General features: G+C 39.3%; 1 protein-coding gene across 12 annotated transcripts in view; it reads left to right on the forward strand.

Moving 5' to 3' along the window:
• The window catches only part of foxp2 (forkhead box P2), a 789,456-nt gene that overhangs the window by 759,526 nt on the left and 14,820 nt on the right, over nucleotides 1-15,110 (forward strand). For 7 of the 12 annotated variants that reach the window (XM_043709540.1, XM_043709542.1, XM_043709544.1 and 4 more), the window contains one exon: nucleotides 3,000-3,163. In XM_043709540.1, coding sequence (XP_043565475.1) covers nucleotides 3,000-3,163 — 164 coding nt within the window. The other 5 variants (XM_043709551.1, XM_043709546.1, XM_043709549.1 and 2 more) reach the window with 5 other exon arrangements.

Raw genomic sequence — 15,110 nt, forward strand, 5'->3', positions numbered from 1 at the left:
ATCCAATGTTATGGAAGAGTCCACCAACATTGTTGCTGGTTTCCAAGATAGGAAGAATACTGTGGGAGAACTGATAATAAAAGATTAACAATTGTTCAGTCAGGGCAGAATTCTTTCTTCCTTGCACATGGCGCATAAAGGAAATAATTGGTCATGTCGTCTCTGGAGAGACACATAGAGTCATAAAGTTGTACAGCGTGGAAACAGACTTGGATATCCTAAATTAATATAGTCCCATTTTCCAACATTTAGCCCATATCCCTGTAAACCCTTCCTATTCATATGCCCATCCAAATACTTCCTTCTCTCAATTTCCCTAATTATGTTATGGGTGAGAAGGTCCATGAGCACTTTCTCGACCCAAGGCCAATTTAGGCCCCTAAGTGGTCAATTAAATAGCCATTTAAGGGCTTCAACCCTCCATTTCTCAAAACCTGCCTTCCTAGCATGCAAACAATTTGTCTGGTTATCAACTGACAAGGATGACCTGCCTGGTTTACCCCAATCTGGGGGTAATCAAAGGCACTGATTGGAGACAAGGGTGGTTTCTGAAAACCACATTCCTGCCTTGCCTTTTGACTCTTTCTCAGTATTATATCAGCTAAAGAATAGGCCTAGTGTCTTTCGGACCAAGAAACCAGCAACTCGTGACACCACTGCTGAGGCCTGCAATAAACTGAGATGCTCACTGAAATTTGTCAATCAGCTCTTAAAAAGCTGATTGACTTACACCAGCTTGAGTATCCTCAATGGTGGGTGTGGTGCTAGTTGACACCTCGTATATCCATCCCCACTTTTAAAGAAAATGCTATCATGTGTCCAAGTCTAATTTTACCTTTTTGGTCTTTTGTTTACATATGAGTGGCTTATATTGTTGTACTTGTGGATACATTTGTGGTCCTGAAGGCTATACTCAATTGAGTCTTATTCATAAACATTTTGTTTTTCTTTTCTGCAGTTAAGCCATACTACTTAATGTTAACTAAATATCACATATTATAGATGCAGCATATGTATTGATTAATTAATTAATCCTGAAGCATGTAGCACTTAGCAAACAGCTATTTAGATAAATGCCCTGGTAATGAAGACTGAATTATGAATGAGAAGATCCTTGAGTATGGTAAGGAACTTGGACATTATTCTAAATCCTATTGGTTTCTCAGTCACGCCAGTAAACCATTGGAGACTCGCCTGTCTCGTTGGAATATTTCCAGTGAAGAAGTCACTCATTTAACACAAAAGGGCTCTTAAAAAACATGTATACGCAAACCAAAGTCTGATACTGCTAACTGGTACTTTAAAATAAAAATTGTGCTATCATCTGGCATCCAATCATGAGTTAGTGCAAGTATACCTAGGTAAGGTGGTGTATATACATAGAGCAAAATAATTCAGTGATATGCTTCTGCCTTTTAACTTTTTTTTTCTAATTAGATGTGTCCATGGGTAATGAATAGGTCCTACATAAGGTGAATGTCATGACTTAGGAATGAAAGGGAGAATACAATACTGTGACAAGAGTTTTCAGTTTCGAGCTATGAAATGAGAAGTTTAAGATAAGCAGATTATGAATAGAGAGATCTATACAGCTTAACAAATGAAAAGATAAACAACTTTTGTTACCTCTGCTGTATCTTGAGTTAGCTCTTGAAAAGACTGCAATATGTAATTTTTGGTAAATGGTTTAAGTTTGTAAATTGAGGCATCTTATTATGTTCTAAAGCCAAACATTAATTTATCATTTTCTGAAAAGACTCGAACAATAATTGCTCTTTTCTCTGCGTGAACTTAAGTGCGTCTTTGTCTAGCGAAAGTATTGTATCCACTACTGTCATTTTAGAGGTGCCTTTTTTATTAGCCATTTATCTAAACTGCTGGTTATTTGATTTTAAAGAAGTTGCTTTATTCTCTCAGGAAGCAATTCTCTAACTTTTTGAAGTCTGTCATGGGTGTAGAAGTAAGCCATTTGGCCCATCACATCAGCTCCAACATACAATGTGATCATGACTGATTTGCTAAACCTTTACTCTATTTCTCTGCCTTTTACCAACAATCCTTGATTCACTCATCATTAAATATCTATCTACTTAAACCTTGAATATGCTTAACAAATCAACATTGACAGCCCTCCATGATAAAGAATTCATAAGATTGACTACCATCAGAGAAGAAATTCCTCTTCATCTCTGTTTTAAATGGGTGATCCTATACGCTGAGATTATGCTTGTGGTCCTATGACTGTTTCCCTTTGTGGGCAATCTCTCCGTATCCACCCTGTCAAGTCCCTATGAATCATTGTTTGATAAGGTCACTTCTCATTCTACTAAACTCCATGAGTACAGTCCCTATGTACTTTCTCTGGACTGCCTCCAATGCCAGTGTACCTTTCCTTAGATAAGGAGCCCAAAACTGTTCACAATATCAAGACAGATATTAAAACAAAATTTGATTTAGGACCATTAGCATGGACAACATAAATACTGGATATTTCCCCCATGTATTTAGTACAAGATCACGGGATTTGAGTAATTGAGTGAGATCATATTACATCAAGAGAACTATGATTGGAGTGAGGAATGTCCAAGAATTGTTTAAAACATTGATTGAATAATACAATGTATAAAAATAAGAAATATGCTTTCAATCTGGTTTCCATTTACAGCAGTATTTGCAAAATGTTTTTTAAAATGTACAAGTTTAAACTGTTGAAATATTTGCTGCAATATAGATGCAAAATGATGAGTCTGTTGATTATCATCTGTTCAGGGTGCATTTGCAACAAATGGACATTATTTTGAACTAGATTAAGTAAAACTTCATTTTAACTGCTTTACTGGTTTAATAAATTGATTATACATTGCTTAATAATGTATTGTCAATATTTGTGAAGTCAAACATCATTGCAATTTTCACAAAGATGGTCCTAATAAAGCTTCTAGATTTGAAAATGTAGAGTTGAAACAACAAGCTTATTTGTTTTGTTTTCTTTTTGTTAGGCTGCACTTGCAGAGAGTAGTTTACCTTTACTTAGTAACCCAAGCCTGATAAACACCACCTCCAGTGGCTTACTGCAGGCAGCCCATGAAGACCTCAATGGTTCACTGGATCACCTCGAAAGCAATGGGAATATCAGCCCAGGATGTTCTCCACAGCAATATACGTAAGCATCCACAACACATATGTTGGTCTTAGTACCAGCCATAAAGAAGTATTTTGTTCACTTTTTTATTAAAGCATAATTGGGATATCTGGCTACTTTTTACAATCCATCTACAATCTATATATAGGCCAACAACGTATTTTGCACCTTTATTGTTGATGTCAAAAAATTCTAGAGCGCGAACAGAAGTAATTACATATTCAACTTTAATTACTGGCAGTCCTATGTTGGAGGATTTTATATGTTATGTTTTATGCAAAAGGCTACTGTTCCAGTTAATATTTTGTAGCTAACTATGTGATTGATTATGTTAAAATCCTTTCCAGACCATCTTTTAATGGAGCAGTGAGAGTGAGATCATTAAAAATTAATGTTCTGTGGGTTTCAGAAATATGCATAAAGCTTTGAAAAGCCTGGTCCTAATCAGTGATGTCAAACATGTGGCCATTCTTTGTTTACTGACTTGCGGTGGATGAACTCGTTAAGAGGATTCCCTTTAACTGATGGCAATGAAACCACAAGGCAAAAAAAAGGCCATTCTTTTACCTCAATATAGCTATTATATGTTAAGAATACAGATACTTAGAGACAAAAGCTGACATTTATTGACCTAACAACAGACTTAATGGTTTTTGGAAAACTACAATTAACTTTCAACTATATTAATGGCAAAGTCTATACATTCAAATGCAGAGGTCATGCATGCAAATGTATGAGTACCTCCATACAAAAATATTTGAGGATAATCGAAAGTCTATTACTATGTGGGAGGTTGATATATGATTAATAAACGTACATCTATTTATTTCAAATATGCTGTTAATTTAGTTTCCCTGAATTGCAATCAGTAAGTGATAAGAGCTGGTTTCTGTTTTTTATGGAGGAGAAGTCCTGCAAATCTGCCCCAGATCTGATCCAGTTCATTTTGGTGGGCTGCTGGCAGAATTCTTTGTTAAGAGTAGAGCTTTTGGGGCTATACCAATTGCATTACAGCAAGACCACCACTGCAGGTCCACAAGAGACAGGGACAACTTTAACCCAGAAGTTCACCGAAGGGGCATTGTGTCTCAACCTACAACACACAATCTGCAGTGATTTTAAGAAAGCTGCTCACCACCAACTTCTCAAGAGCAACTAGAACAAGCAATAAATGCTGGCCAGCCAGCAAAACCTACATCCTACAAGTGAATATATATTAAAAAAAAATTGTTGTGCTAAACATTAATACAATTTGCCTCGAAGTTGAGGCTGCTGACACCAAAGGTTTAGATCAAGTCCACTACTGTAAATTCTCAATGCCTACCATTGTACCACAACACCAGGAAACTGTCATGGTAACCCAAAGAAATGAATGAAATCCATAAGGTGACCTACTCTTGGACTTTTGACTGCTACTTGTAAGTACTGTGTGTGGAAGGACATGCCAGTGGCCTCTCTAATCACTGATAGCAGCCTCCATGAGAGCTGTGAACAGACAAAATCCTTCTATTGGTCTCGGTAGAAGACATTCCATTCTTTTTTAACTACTGTCAGAATTTGGACATGTTGGCGAAGTAAAATGTATGTCAGAATTAAGAAACAGAAAATTCTGAAGTTTTTGTTTAAACTGTGCTGATATGTGATTTGCAACAACAAAGTGAATTAACTCTGGCTATTTAAATTAAAATTTAAAGTTTTTCTTCATACTTAAGGTTTGTGATCTTTGTACAAAATTTGAATATGATGAAAATATTGTTTTCACGCAGTTACTCCTTTATTTTTGAGGTTGATTTTTAACTTCTGAAATTTTAGTGCTTCGATCTACAGCCTAATGAGAACACTGCAAATTGGTTGGCTGACAGTTCCAACAGGAACGAATTTTATGGCTGATTCTAATGTGTAAATGAGGTTTCTATGCCATAAGTAAATTACCATTGCCCAATTGCTGTTTTAGGAAATAATTCATCAGTGTATGCCCTGACATGTCAATCATGTTACAGGTATTCCTGTTGTCGAAGCAGAAAGTAAATGAGCTTCAAATTAACCTAAGGCCAGGAATGTTTCTTTGGGCCGATGTAGCCATTGTTGCCCGAGCACTCCGGCCTCTGTATAATCGCAACATGCCCCTCTCTGTAAAAATATAGATCAACATTCACCTGGATATCAAGTGATCTACTGCTGGATATCAACCTGCAATTTTCTTGATGGATATTGTCTATTCTGCCTAATAGTGCAAATCTATGATTCATAGCTTTCTGTTTTCCTTTTATCCATGACTACAGTAGTTGGCAATATGGATTTTGTCCAAAATGTCCTTTTGAATTAGACTCATGTCAGATTGATGAGCTACAACGTAACTGAGAATGCATGGTATAAAAATGTAAATTTTGAGGCTGCAACTTCATGAGTAACAATTAAAATGAGATTCCCAAAACCCCATGAACACAAACCTCAATTTTCTTCAAGCTGGTAATGAGTGTTCTTAAGTACACAACGCAAAGTTGATGGTCTGTTTGTTAGCTGTACATTCCTTTGCTGATCAGGTACTTAATCCAACATTAAAAATGCTGGAGAAACTTAGCAAGTCTGCCAGCATCATTAGAGAGAGAAACAGCTTCAGAACAAAAGCTGCGTCGCACTAAAGTTTTCTTCAGTCCTGAATTTCTGTTTCTCCCTCCAAATATATTGCCAGACCTGCTGAGTTTCTCCAGCAATTTTCTGAGCTGGTTTTAGATTTCCATAGTATTTTGCTTCTGGTTCATTAAAGAACCCAAAGAACACTTTTTTGTCTCAAGTGCTGATAAACAATAATAAAACAATATAACGTTTTAGTTTTTCACACCACCTGATCTGCATAAAAGATTGGAAGCATAGCACTCCAAAACAAAGGGTGAACTATGTTAGTCAATTGGATAATCTGGCTGCAGGTTTTGAAGAAGGATGCATGTCTTGAAGGATGCCATGTTCTATTGTACCATATTGTACTTAAATCATGGGTACAATATAGAGAAAGGACTTGAATAAAAGTATTTAATAATGCTATAAGTGCATGTAATGTTCTCGCATGAGAAATGTTTACAAGTTTGAAAACAAGATTCTCATAAAAGTAGCATGATTTTTCAAATTGCCTCGTAAATACGTTCCTACAAGCAGTACTATTCTCTTCCTCCTCACTGTAATGTTCCAAATTACTGCTATTTGATTCTCTGCTACATCTATCTATAGAAATTAAATCATCACAACAAAATGGCATAGAGTAATCTGAAAAACCAGAAATGAAGGACAGTATAAGTTCTGGTTGAATTTTATCAACAATCGATGTTTTGTGATACTAGGATTGAAAGCTGAAATTGAGGATAGACATTTTATATTGTGAGAATTGTATAGCTATGATTTGTGCAATTATATAAACATCCCCTTGCAAAATGTGCAAATGTTTAATTATGTATTTACTTACAATACCCAAATGAACAGACTGAGATCTTCTGGGTATGCCTGGAGTGTTTGGAAGGGCAGGAAAGGGAAAGTAAGCGTGGGAAGGAAAAATTTAGATTCCTGACAATGGGTTAAAATTTGATATTAAGCTCTTAAACCTTTCAGGTGGGCTGGCTTTCCTGACTACACTTGCATTCATTAGCATTAATTAACTTGCCAACCTGCTAGAAGTACATTCACCGGGGCAAATCTTTTCAGGAAAAATGTGTTCACAAAATCCAACTATATGCAGGGTCGAATTGTTCCTCTACTCTGAGTACAAACTACTTCTTTCCTCCTCTCTCAGTGAGAAGAGGCCAAGCAGCTGACCGACTATGTCAAGTCCCTAGACTGCTATCAGAGGCTGCCCTTGATTTACTGTACCCGGACCCTTAACTGAAGCCTTCTCCCTTGACTTGACTGAGAACAGCTGACAACCAAACCTCCTTTGGACATCAGGCGCCAATGTCTCAGAGTACATTCCATGGGACCTGACCACATGCTGCAGTAAGAATACTTTGCACTTAGCTACACACCCAGTTCGTGGACTGGACAAAAATGCATCTTTTGCTTTCTTAGGTTTACACACTGTGAACCTACCAAGATGTTCACAGGATCCTTGTATTGCCGCTCAACCAAAGATATCACTGTATTGCTATGCTGTTTAGCACATACACAAAGACAGGAAGCATTAAGTGGAGTAATAGACAAATGGATTTGGTATAAATTGGAGAGTATCGAGTGAAACAGTGGAATGGTCAGATCTGGAGCCTCCAAAAGCATAAACAAGAGTGTCAGCAGTAGAGGGGCTGAGGTGGTAATGCTAACTCCTCATTGTACAAAATCAGCCAACTGATATTTATACTTTTGCAGAAGTGACAGAAGAAATTATATTGGAAACTACTTGTTCCCATGTCAACGGTAATAGTGAAGATCACTCATCATAATGCATCATTTGCCCTAACTGGAGATAGAAAGCTCTTGGATGTGCTGCAGTTTGCTTCCTGATTATGCAGCTGAACTGCATATTTTTCCACTGATGGAAGTGTAAAGGTAAAAAAGACACATCCATAACTAATCAGCAGCACTGTGGCTTAGTAGTTGGCGCTGCTGCCTCACAGTGTGCGGGATCCGGGTTTGATTCCAGCCCCAGGTGACTATCTGTGTGGAGCTTCCACATTCTCACCGACTCTGCATAGGTTTCTTCCCACAGTCCAAAGATGTACAAGTTAGGTGGATTGGCCATGCTAAATTGCTCATAGTGTCCATGGATATTCAGGCTTGTTGTGTTAGTGATGGGAAATGCAGAGTTACAGGGACAGGTAGAGGGTGGTCTGGGTGGGATGCTCTACGGAGAGTCAGTGTGGAGTCACTGGGCTGAATAGCCCGCTTCCTCACTGTATGGATTTTATGATTCTTTCACAAAGACTAAAATGGTCATAGCACAAGAGAAAAATGTGACCAATTGATTAACCACTTAGATAACTAAATAAAGTGCATTTACTTTCAATATACCTTTTATTTCTTGGCCTTGTGAAGTAAAGCAGTTTGTTCAAATGTCCATTTTGTTCTACCCTAGAACAGTTCCTCCATCAAGTCTCACAAGACATTCTTAAACCACTCACTGGGAAAGAATAGCTGTGCTAACTCTTAGTTATTATCATCGAACTACATTCTCCTAAATGGTTGCATCTCAGGCTAAAACATTCCACTTTTTATACCATCATCTAGCAAACACAAATATGCCCACTAGTCTTCACTCTAGTGTATGGTGAAGACTCTGCCCAGCCATCTCCTGGGGCTGTTTGGTGTGTTGCCCAGCCTAACCCTTGGGAATCGGCCTTAGACCATAGACCATAAGACATAGCAGAAATTGTAAGAATAATAAGGTAGTGATGGTAGGGGATTTTAACTTTCCAAACATCGACTGGGACTGACATAGTGGAGAGGAATTTCTTAAGTGCGTACAAGACAATTTTCTGATTCAGTATGTGGATGTACCTACTAGAGAAGGTGCAAAACTTGACCTACTCTTGGGAAATAAGACAGGGCAGGTGACTGAGGTGTCAGTGGGGGAGCATTTTGGGGCCAGCGACCATAATTCTATTTGTTTTAAAATAGTGATGGAAAAGGATAGAACAGATCTAAAAGTTGAAGTTCTAAATTGGTAAAAGGCCAATTTTGACAGTATTAAGCAAGAACTTTCGAAAGCTGATTGGAGGCAGATATTTGCAGGTAAAGGGACGGCTGGCAAACGGAAAGCCTTCAGAAATGAGCTAACAAGAATCCAGAGAAAATATATTCCTGTCAGGGTGAAAGGGAAGGCTGGTAGGTATAGGTTATGCTGGATGACGAAAGAAATTGAGGGTTTGGTTAAGAAAAAGAAGGAAGCATATGTCAGGTATAGACAGGATAGATTGAGTGAATCCTTAGAAGAGTATAAAGGAAGTAGGAGTATACTTAGGGAAATCAGGAGGGCAAAAGGGACATGAGATAGCTTTGGCAAATAGAATTAAGGAGAATCCAAAGGGGTTTTACAAATACATTAAGGACAAAAGGGTAGCTAGGGAGAGAATAGGGCCCCTCAGAGATCAGCAAGGTGGCTTTGTGTGGAGCTGCAGAAAATGGGGGAGATACTAAATGAATATTTTGCATCAGTATTTACTGTGGAAAAGTATTTGGAAATTCTAGACTGTAGGGAAATAGATGGTGACATCTTGCAAAATGTCCATATTACAGAGGAGGAAGTGCTGGATGTCTTGAAACAGGTAAAAGTGGATAAATCCCCAGGACCTGATCAGGTGTATTAGAGAACTCTGTGGGAAGCTAGAGAAGTAATTGCTGAGCCTCTTGCTGAGATATTTGTATCCTCGATAGTCACAGGTGAGGTGCCGGCAGACTGGAGGTTAGCGAACATGGTGCCACTGAAAGGCGGTAAAGACAAGCCAGGGAACTATAGACCAGTGAGTCTGACCTCGGTGGTGGGCAAGTTTTTGGAGGGAATGCTGAGGGACAGGATGTACATGTATTTGGAAAGGCAAGGACTGATTAGGGATAGTCAACATGGTTTTGTGCGTGGGAAATCATGTCTCTCAAACTTGATTGAGTTTTTTGAAGAACTGACAAAGAGGATTGAAGGCAGAGCAGTAGATGTGATCTATATGGACTTCAGTAAGGCGTTTGACAAGGTTCCCCATGTGAGATGGTTAGGAAGATTAGATCTCACTGAATACAGGGAGAACTAGCCATTTGGATACACAGCTGGCTGAAAGGTAGAAGACTGAGGGTGGTGGTGCAGGGTTGTTTTTCAGACTGGAGGCCTGTGACCAGTGGAGTGTCACAAGGATCAGTGCTGGGTCCTCTACTTTTTGTCATTTATGTAAATGATTTGGATGCGAGCATAAAAGGTACAGTTAGTAAGTTTGCAGAGGACACCAAAATTGGAGGTGTAGTAGACAGCGAAGAAGGTTACCTCAAATTAAAACAGGATCTTGATCAGATGGGCTGAGAAGTGGTAGATGGAGTTGAATTCAGATAAATGTGAGGTGCTGCAGTTTGGGAAAGCAAATCTTAGCAGGACTTATACACTTAATGGTAAGGTCCAAGGGAGTGTTGCTGGACAAAGAGACCTTGGAGTGCAGGTTCATAGTTCCTTGAAAATGGAGTTGCAGGTAGATAGGATAGTGAAGAAGGTGTTTGATAGGCTTTCCTTTATTGGTCAGAGTATTGTGTACAGAAGTTGGGAGGTCATGTTGCGGCTGTACAGGATATTGGTTAGGCCACTGTTGGAATATTGCGTGCAATTATGTCTCCTTTCTATTGGAAAAGTGCTGTGAAACTTGAAAGGGTTCCGAAAAGATTTACAAGGATGTTGCCAGGGTTGGACGATTTGAGCTATAGGGAGAGGCTGAACAGGCTGAGGCTGTTTTCCCTGGAGTGTCGGAGGCTGAGGGGTGACCTTTATAGAGTTTTACAAAATTGAGGGGCATGAATAGGCAAAGTCTTTTCCCTGGGGTCGGGCAATCCAGAACTAGAGGGCATAGGTTTAGGGTGAGAGGGGAAAGATATAAAAGAGACCTAAGGGGCAACTTTTTCACACAGAGGGTGGTATGTGTATGGAATGAGCTGCCAGAGGATGTGGTGGAGGCTGGTACAATTGCAACATTTAAGAGGCATGTGGATGGTATATGAATAGGAAGGTTTTGGAGGGATATGAGCCGGGTGCTGGCAGGTGGGACTAGATTGGGTTGGGATATCTGGTCGACATGGACAGGTTGGACCGACGGGTCTGTTTCCCTGCTGTACCTCTCTATGACTGAGTCTGCTCTGCTTTCAATCATGGCTGATCAGGTTCTCGATCCTATTCTCCTGCCCACTCCCTGCAACCCTTGATCTCCTTAACAATCAAGAATGTATATATCTCAGTCTTGAATATACTCAATGACCTGGCATCCACAGCATTCTGTGGCAATGAATTTCAAATAGCCACCATTTTTTGGCTGAAGAAGTTTCCCCTCATCTCCATTCTAAATAGTCTTCCCTTTACTCTCAAATTAAGCCCTCTGATCCTAGTCTCTCCTACTAATAGAAACATCTTGCCATCACCCACTCTATCCAGGCCTTTCAGTATTGTGTAAGTTCTACTTAGATCCCCCCCTCATCCTTCTGAACTCCATCAAGTATAGATCCAGAGTCCTGCAACTTCCCTCAAATATTGAGCCTCTCATTCCTGGGATCATTCTCGTGGACCTGCTCCAGGGCTAGTACGCCCTTCCTGAGATATGGGGCCCAAAATTGCTCACAATCCTTTAAATGTGGTCTTACCAGAGACTTGTAAAGCCTCAGAAATACATCCTGCTTTTGTATTCTAAGTCCTCTCAAAATAAGTTTCAACATTGTATTTGCCTTCCTAACTACTGGCTCAACCTGCAAGTTGACCTTCAGAGAATCCTGGACGAGGACTCCCAAGTCCCTTTGCACTTCAGATTTCTGAATTTTCTTCCCATTTAGAAAATAGTCCATTTCTCTATTCTTCCTACCAAAGTGCATGGCCTCTCACTTTCCTACATTGTACTCCATCTGCCACTTCTTTGCCCACTGTCCTAACCTATCCATATCCTTCTGCAGCCTCCATACCTCCTCAATACTACCTGTCCCTCCACCTTTCTGCAAACCATCGCCAGAATATCCTCAGTTCTTTCTTCTAGATCATTAACGTTTAAAGTGAAAAGCTAGGGTCCCAACACTAACCCTCATTGAACGACACTCGTCTCTGGGCTTGGTAACTTCTTTTTGTAGGGAGTGAAGTGGGGCATACTGAGTACACTTCTGTCCACACTGTATTTAAATAACATTTTCTAGTGCACACTCATTGGGATTGTCTGGAGAGGAGTTTGAACTCTTCTGACTCTCCGGTCATAATCCAAACACACAGACAAAATGTAATCTATAAACCCATTGTATAAAAGTCAACACTAAACAGAACAGAATCTTGAAATACCTCCTGAAATATCTGAAGGTTCTTAAGTCATGAAACTTGAGGTGCTGTTTATTGTCTCTCCTAACCATATGCTGCACGTCAACATCTGCAGAAAGAGGAAGCAAAATTGACTTTAGCAGATGCTTTAAATGGAGCCTCCCATAGATGACCATCCAGTGACATATCAATAAGGTGTGAATGGCTGTTGTGCCCTTGTATTTAGAATAGCTCAGTTATTCCATCTCATGAGTTTATCTGGTACTTGCATGAGATGAAACAGATCACAGTGATTAGATTACTTACAGTGTGGAAACAGGTCCTTTGGACCAACAAATCCACACCAACCCTCCGAAGAGCAGCCCACCCAGACCCATTCCCCTACGTTTACCCCTTTACCTAACACTACAGGCAATTTAGCATAGCCAATTCACCTAACCTGCACATTTTTGGATTGTGGGAGGAAACCAAAACACCCGGAGGAAACCCACGCAGACACGGGGAGAATGTTCAAACTCCACACAGAATTGAACCCGGGTCTCTGGCACCGTGAGGCAGCAGTGCTAACCACTGAGGTCACCGTGCCGCCCTGATCAGGAGCAGTTTTTTAAATGTTTATTTGGAGGCATCTTCCAAGACAATGTAACCATTCCTAAGAGTTCTGGCAAGCCCTGGATCAGAATGGAGGAAGATGTTGATATGCTGCATTCTCTGCTGCAGACACAGCAGTAGCTACCATGCAATACATGAGTAGCTACCATGCAATACATGAGTGGCTACAGGGACTATATTGGGTGCGGCTTGCAACTTAGCTAAAACTTTTATGTAGAAATGGCTTTGTAGATTAGTATTCATTGCAATAGCACACCAATTACAGCTGCAGATTCTTGGCTGCATCTGATGGGTTACAACTTTCATCTTGTTTCTTCTCTGTGTCATATTCCTTTCTGCCTTGCAAGGCTTTGCTGATAGCCTGATATGCCATTAAATGCCCTTCAGTAGCTTTCAAAATGTTTAGCACTTCTTTGTGGCATTCTTCTTTTAGTCATTCCCCACCCTTAACATTTTATTTACATAAAATTTCATTCACCTAGCAGTAGTAATGTCCTTCATTCCAACCGAATTTGCACTGAAGTCACGAATCATTATACAAATACAATTAGGTACAAAAACAGTGTGCAATTAGCACTCAGGGCTGCTTGGTATTAAAGCTAAGTGGACTAGAATGTTTGTAGTCCAGAAGTCGGGAATCACAGACAAGACAAAACAAAACACGTGGCATGATTCACTGATGACATTAAACCCTGATCGCATCATGACAAAATATTTTGTATTCTGGCTTGTTCTCCTTTTTGAACTTTTACTGGGATATTGTCACAAATGGTTCAAGGACACTTTTAGAATTTCCTTGCAGATTATTAATAAAGTGAAGAATTGCAAAGAATTAATTTCCGATCCTTATATCCCAAGAAATGATTCTAACAGTATACAGGAACAATCAGATGTATGAGAAGTGTATCCTTCGAAGTGTTCAAAGGCTACTAATTGAACTCCTTGCCTAGAATTCCTATTTGAATGTTTTTCTGCATAGAACATACCTGTCTCCAAAGCTCATATTATAAGAAAAGAAAAATATTCTGAGATCTTGAAGTTAATATTTGTAATGATTAAATGATTCATCAAATCTCATTTCAACTGGATGCCATAACCAAAGCAACCCAAAGCAGTATCCTGGATGAAAATCAAAATTGTACAAAGTTGGCTGTAGAATAATGCTTAATGGAATGTTAGTTGGTTGATTTGTAATTGTATTTCTGACATGCTTTTGGACAGGTACATGCATTCCTATCCCTTTGTATTTGAGTTTCCTAACCATTGGCTATTTTCTGTCATGCTATCTATATTAAAAATCTTACATCTACACACAATTCCTGTCAAGGTTTTCCATTATAAATTTTTATGTCCACTAGACAGAGGATGTAATTACAGAATGACAAGTTTACATAGGCAGTTTCCACTATAAATGTGGACAGTAGAATTTAAAATGGAAATACAGAAATAAAGAAAAAATGTATGACTTTTAAATTGGGACTGAGTTATGTCTGTATTTTCTGATTGAAATTTCTTTCTCTGACCACGGATTCTACAACATCTGAGTACTACTCCTTAGCTAAGATATTTCTTTTGTTCCCCTCAAGCGTTGTGATGATTGTTAGGTACAAGTAATGTGCCACCTTCACTGACAAGATAATAACCAACTGCCTGTCTATCTGCTCGTTAAGACCTGATACGGTGCATATAGGCAAGTAAGTATCTTACCCTATCAGGCACTTGACCCTGACATACCAGATCACCAGATGTTACTGGGTAGGACCTTCTGCGTCCTAAAGATCATCTGTCAAGGCCTATTCCAGACTTGAGGAAGGTAGTCACCTTGTTGGCTCCCTAGTGAGGCAGGAGATCAGGGAGGTAACATGTTGTGCCCCTGAATTGACCATTAATTGACCAATAAAGGTGGTTAATTGGTCGGACTGAAGAGGAAGATCACCCATGGATCTTCTCACCCAACATTTAATTTCATAGGTGGTGAGAAAAGGCACATTTCCCTCCATGTCACAATCACCCAATTATTTCCATTTCTAGCCACCTCCAAGGAGAGAAAATCTGCCTGTTGCCTCCAGTGCAAAGGTAATTCAACTGATAATTTATGATCTTCCTTAAAATTATTCTTTTGTTCTAAATGAAATGTTCATTGCTGTTGAAGTATAATCCATTGACTTCTATATTTCAATGGCTGAACCAAATTAAGTAAATTAATGAGGTCCAAAAATTACCACCAAATAAGTATATTCCTAAATTAAGCGACACATTGATGAAATTCTTTGTACAGCTGGTCTTCTGTGAAAAACCTTCAGGCACAACACTCTTGTGTTACAGTTTTACTGAAGTGTCTGTGATGTTCAGGAAGTTCCTCATGTGTCTGAGACTCCCCAGGTGGCATGGGTCCCCACTTTCAGT

This window comes from Chiloscyllium plagiosum, chromosome 19 (assembly GCF_004010195.1).
Source record: "Chiloscyllium plagiosum isolate BGI_BamShark_2017 chromosome 19, ASM401019v2, whole genome shotgun sequence".
Classification (NCBI taxonomy): Eukaryota; Metazoa; Chordata; class Chondrichthyes; order Orectolobiformes; family Hemiscylliidae; genus Chiloscyllium; species Chiloscyllium plagiosum.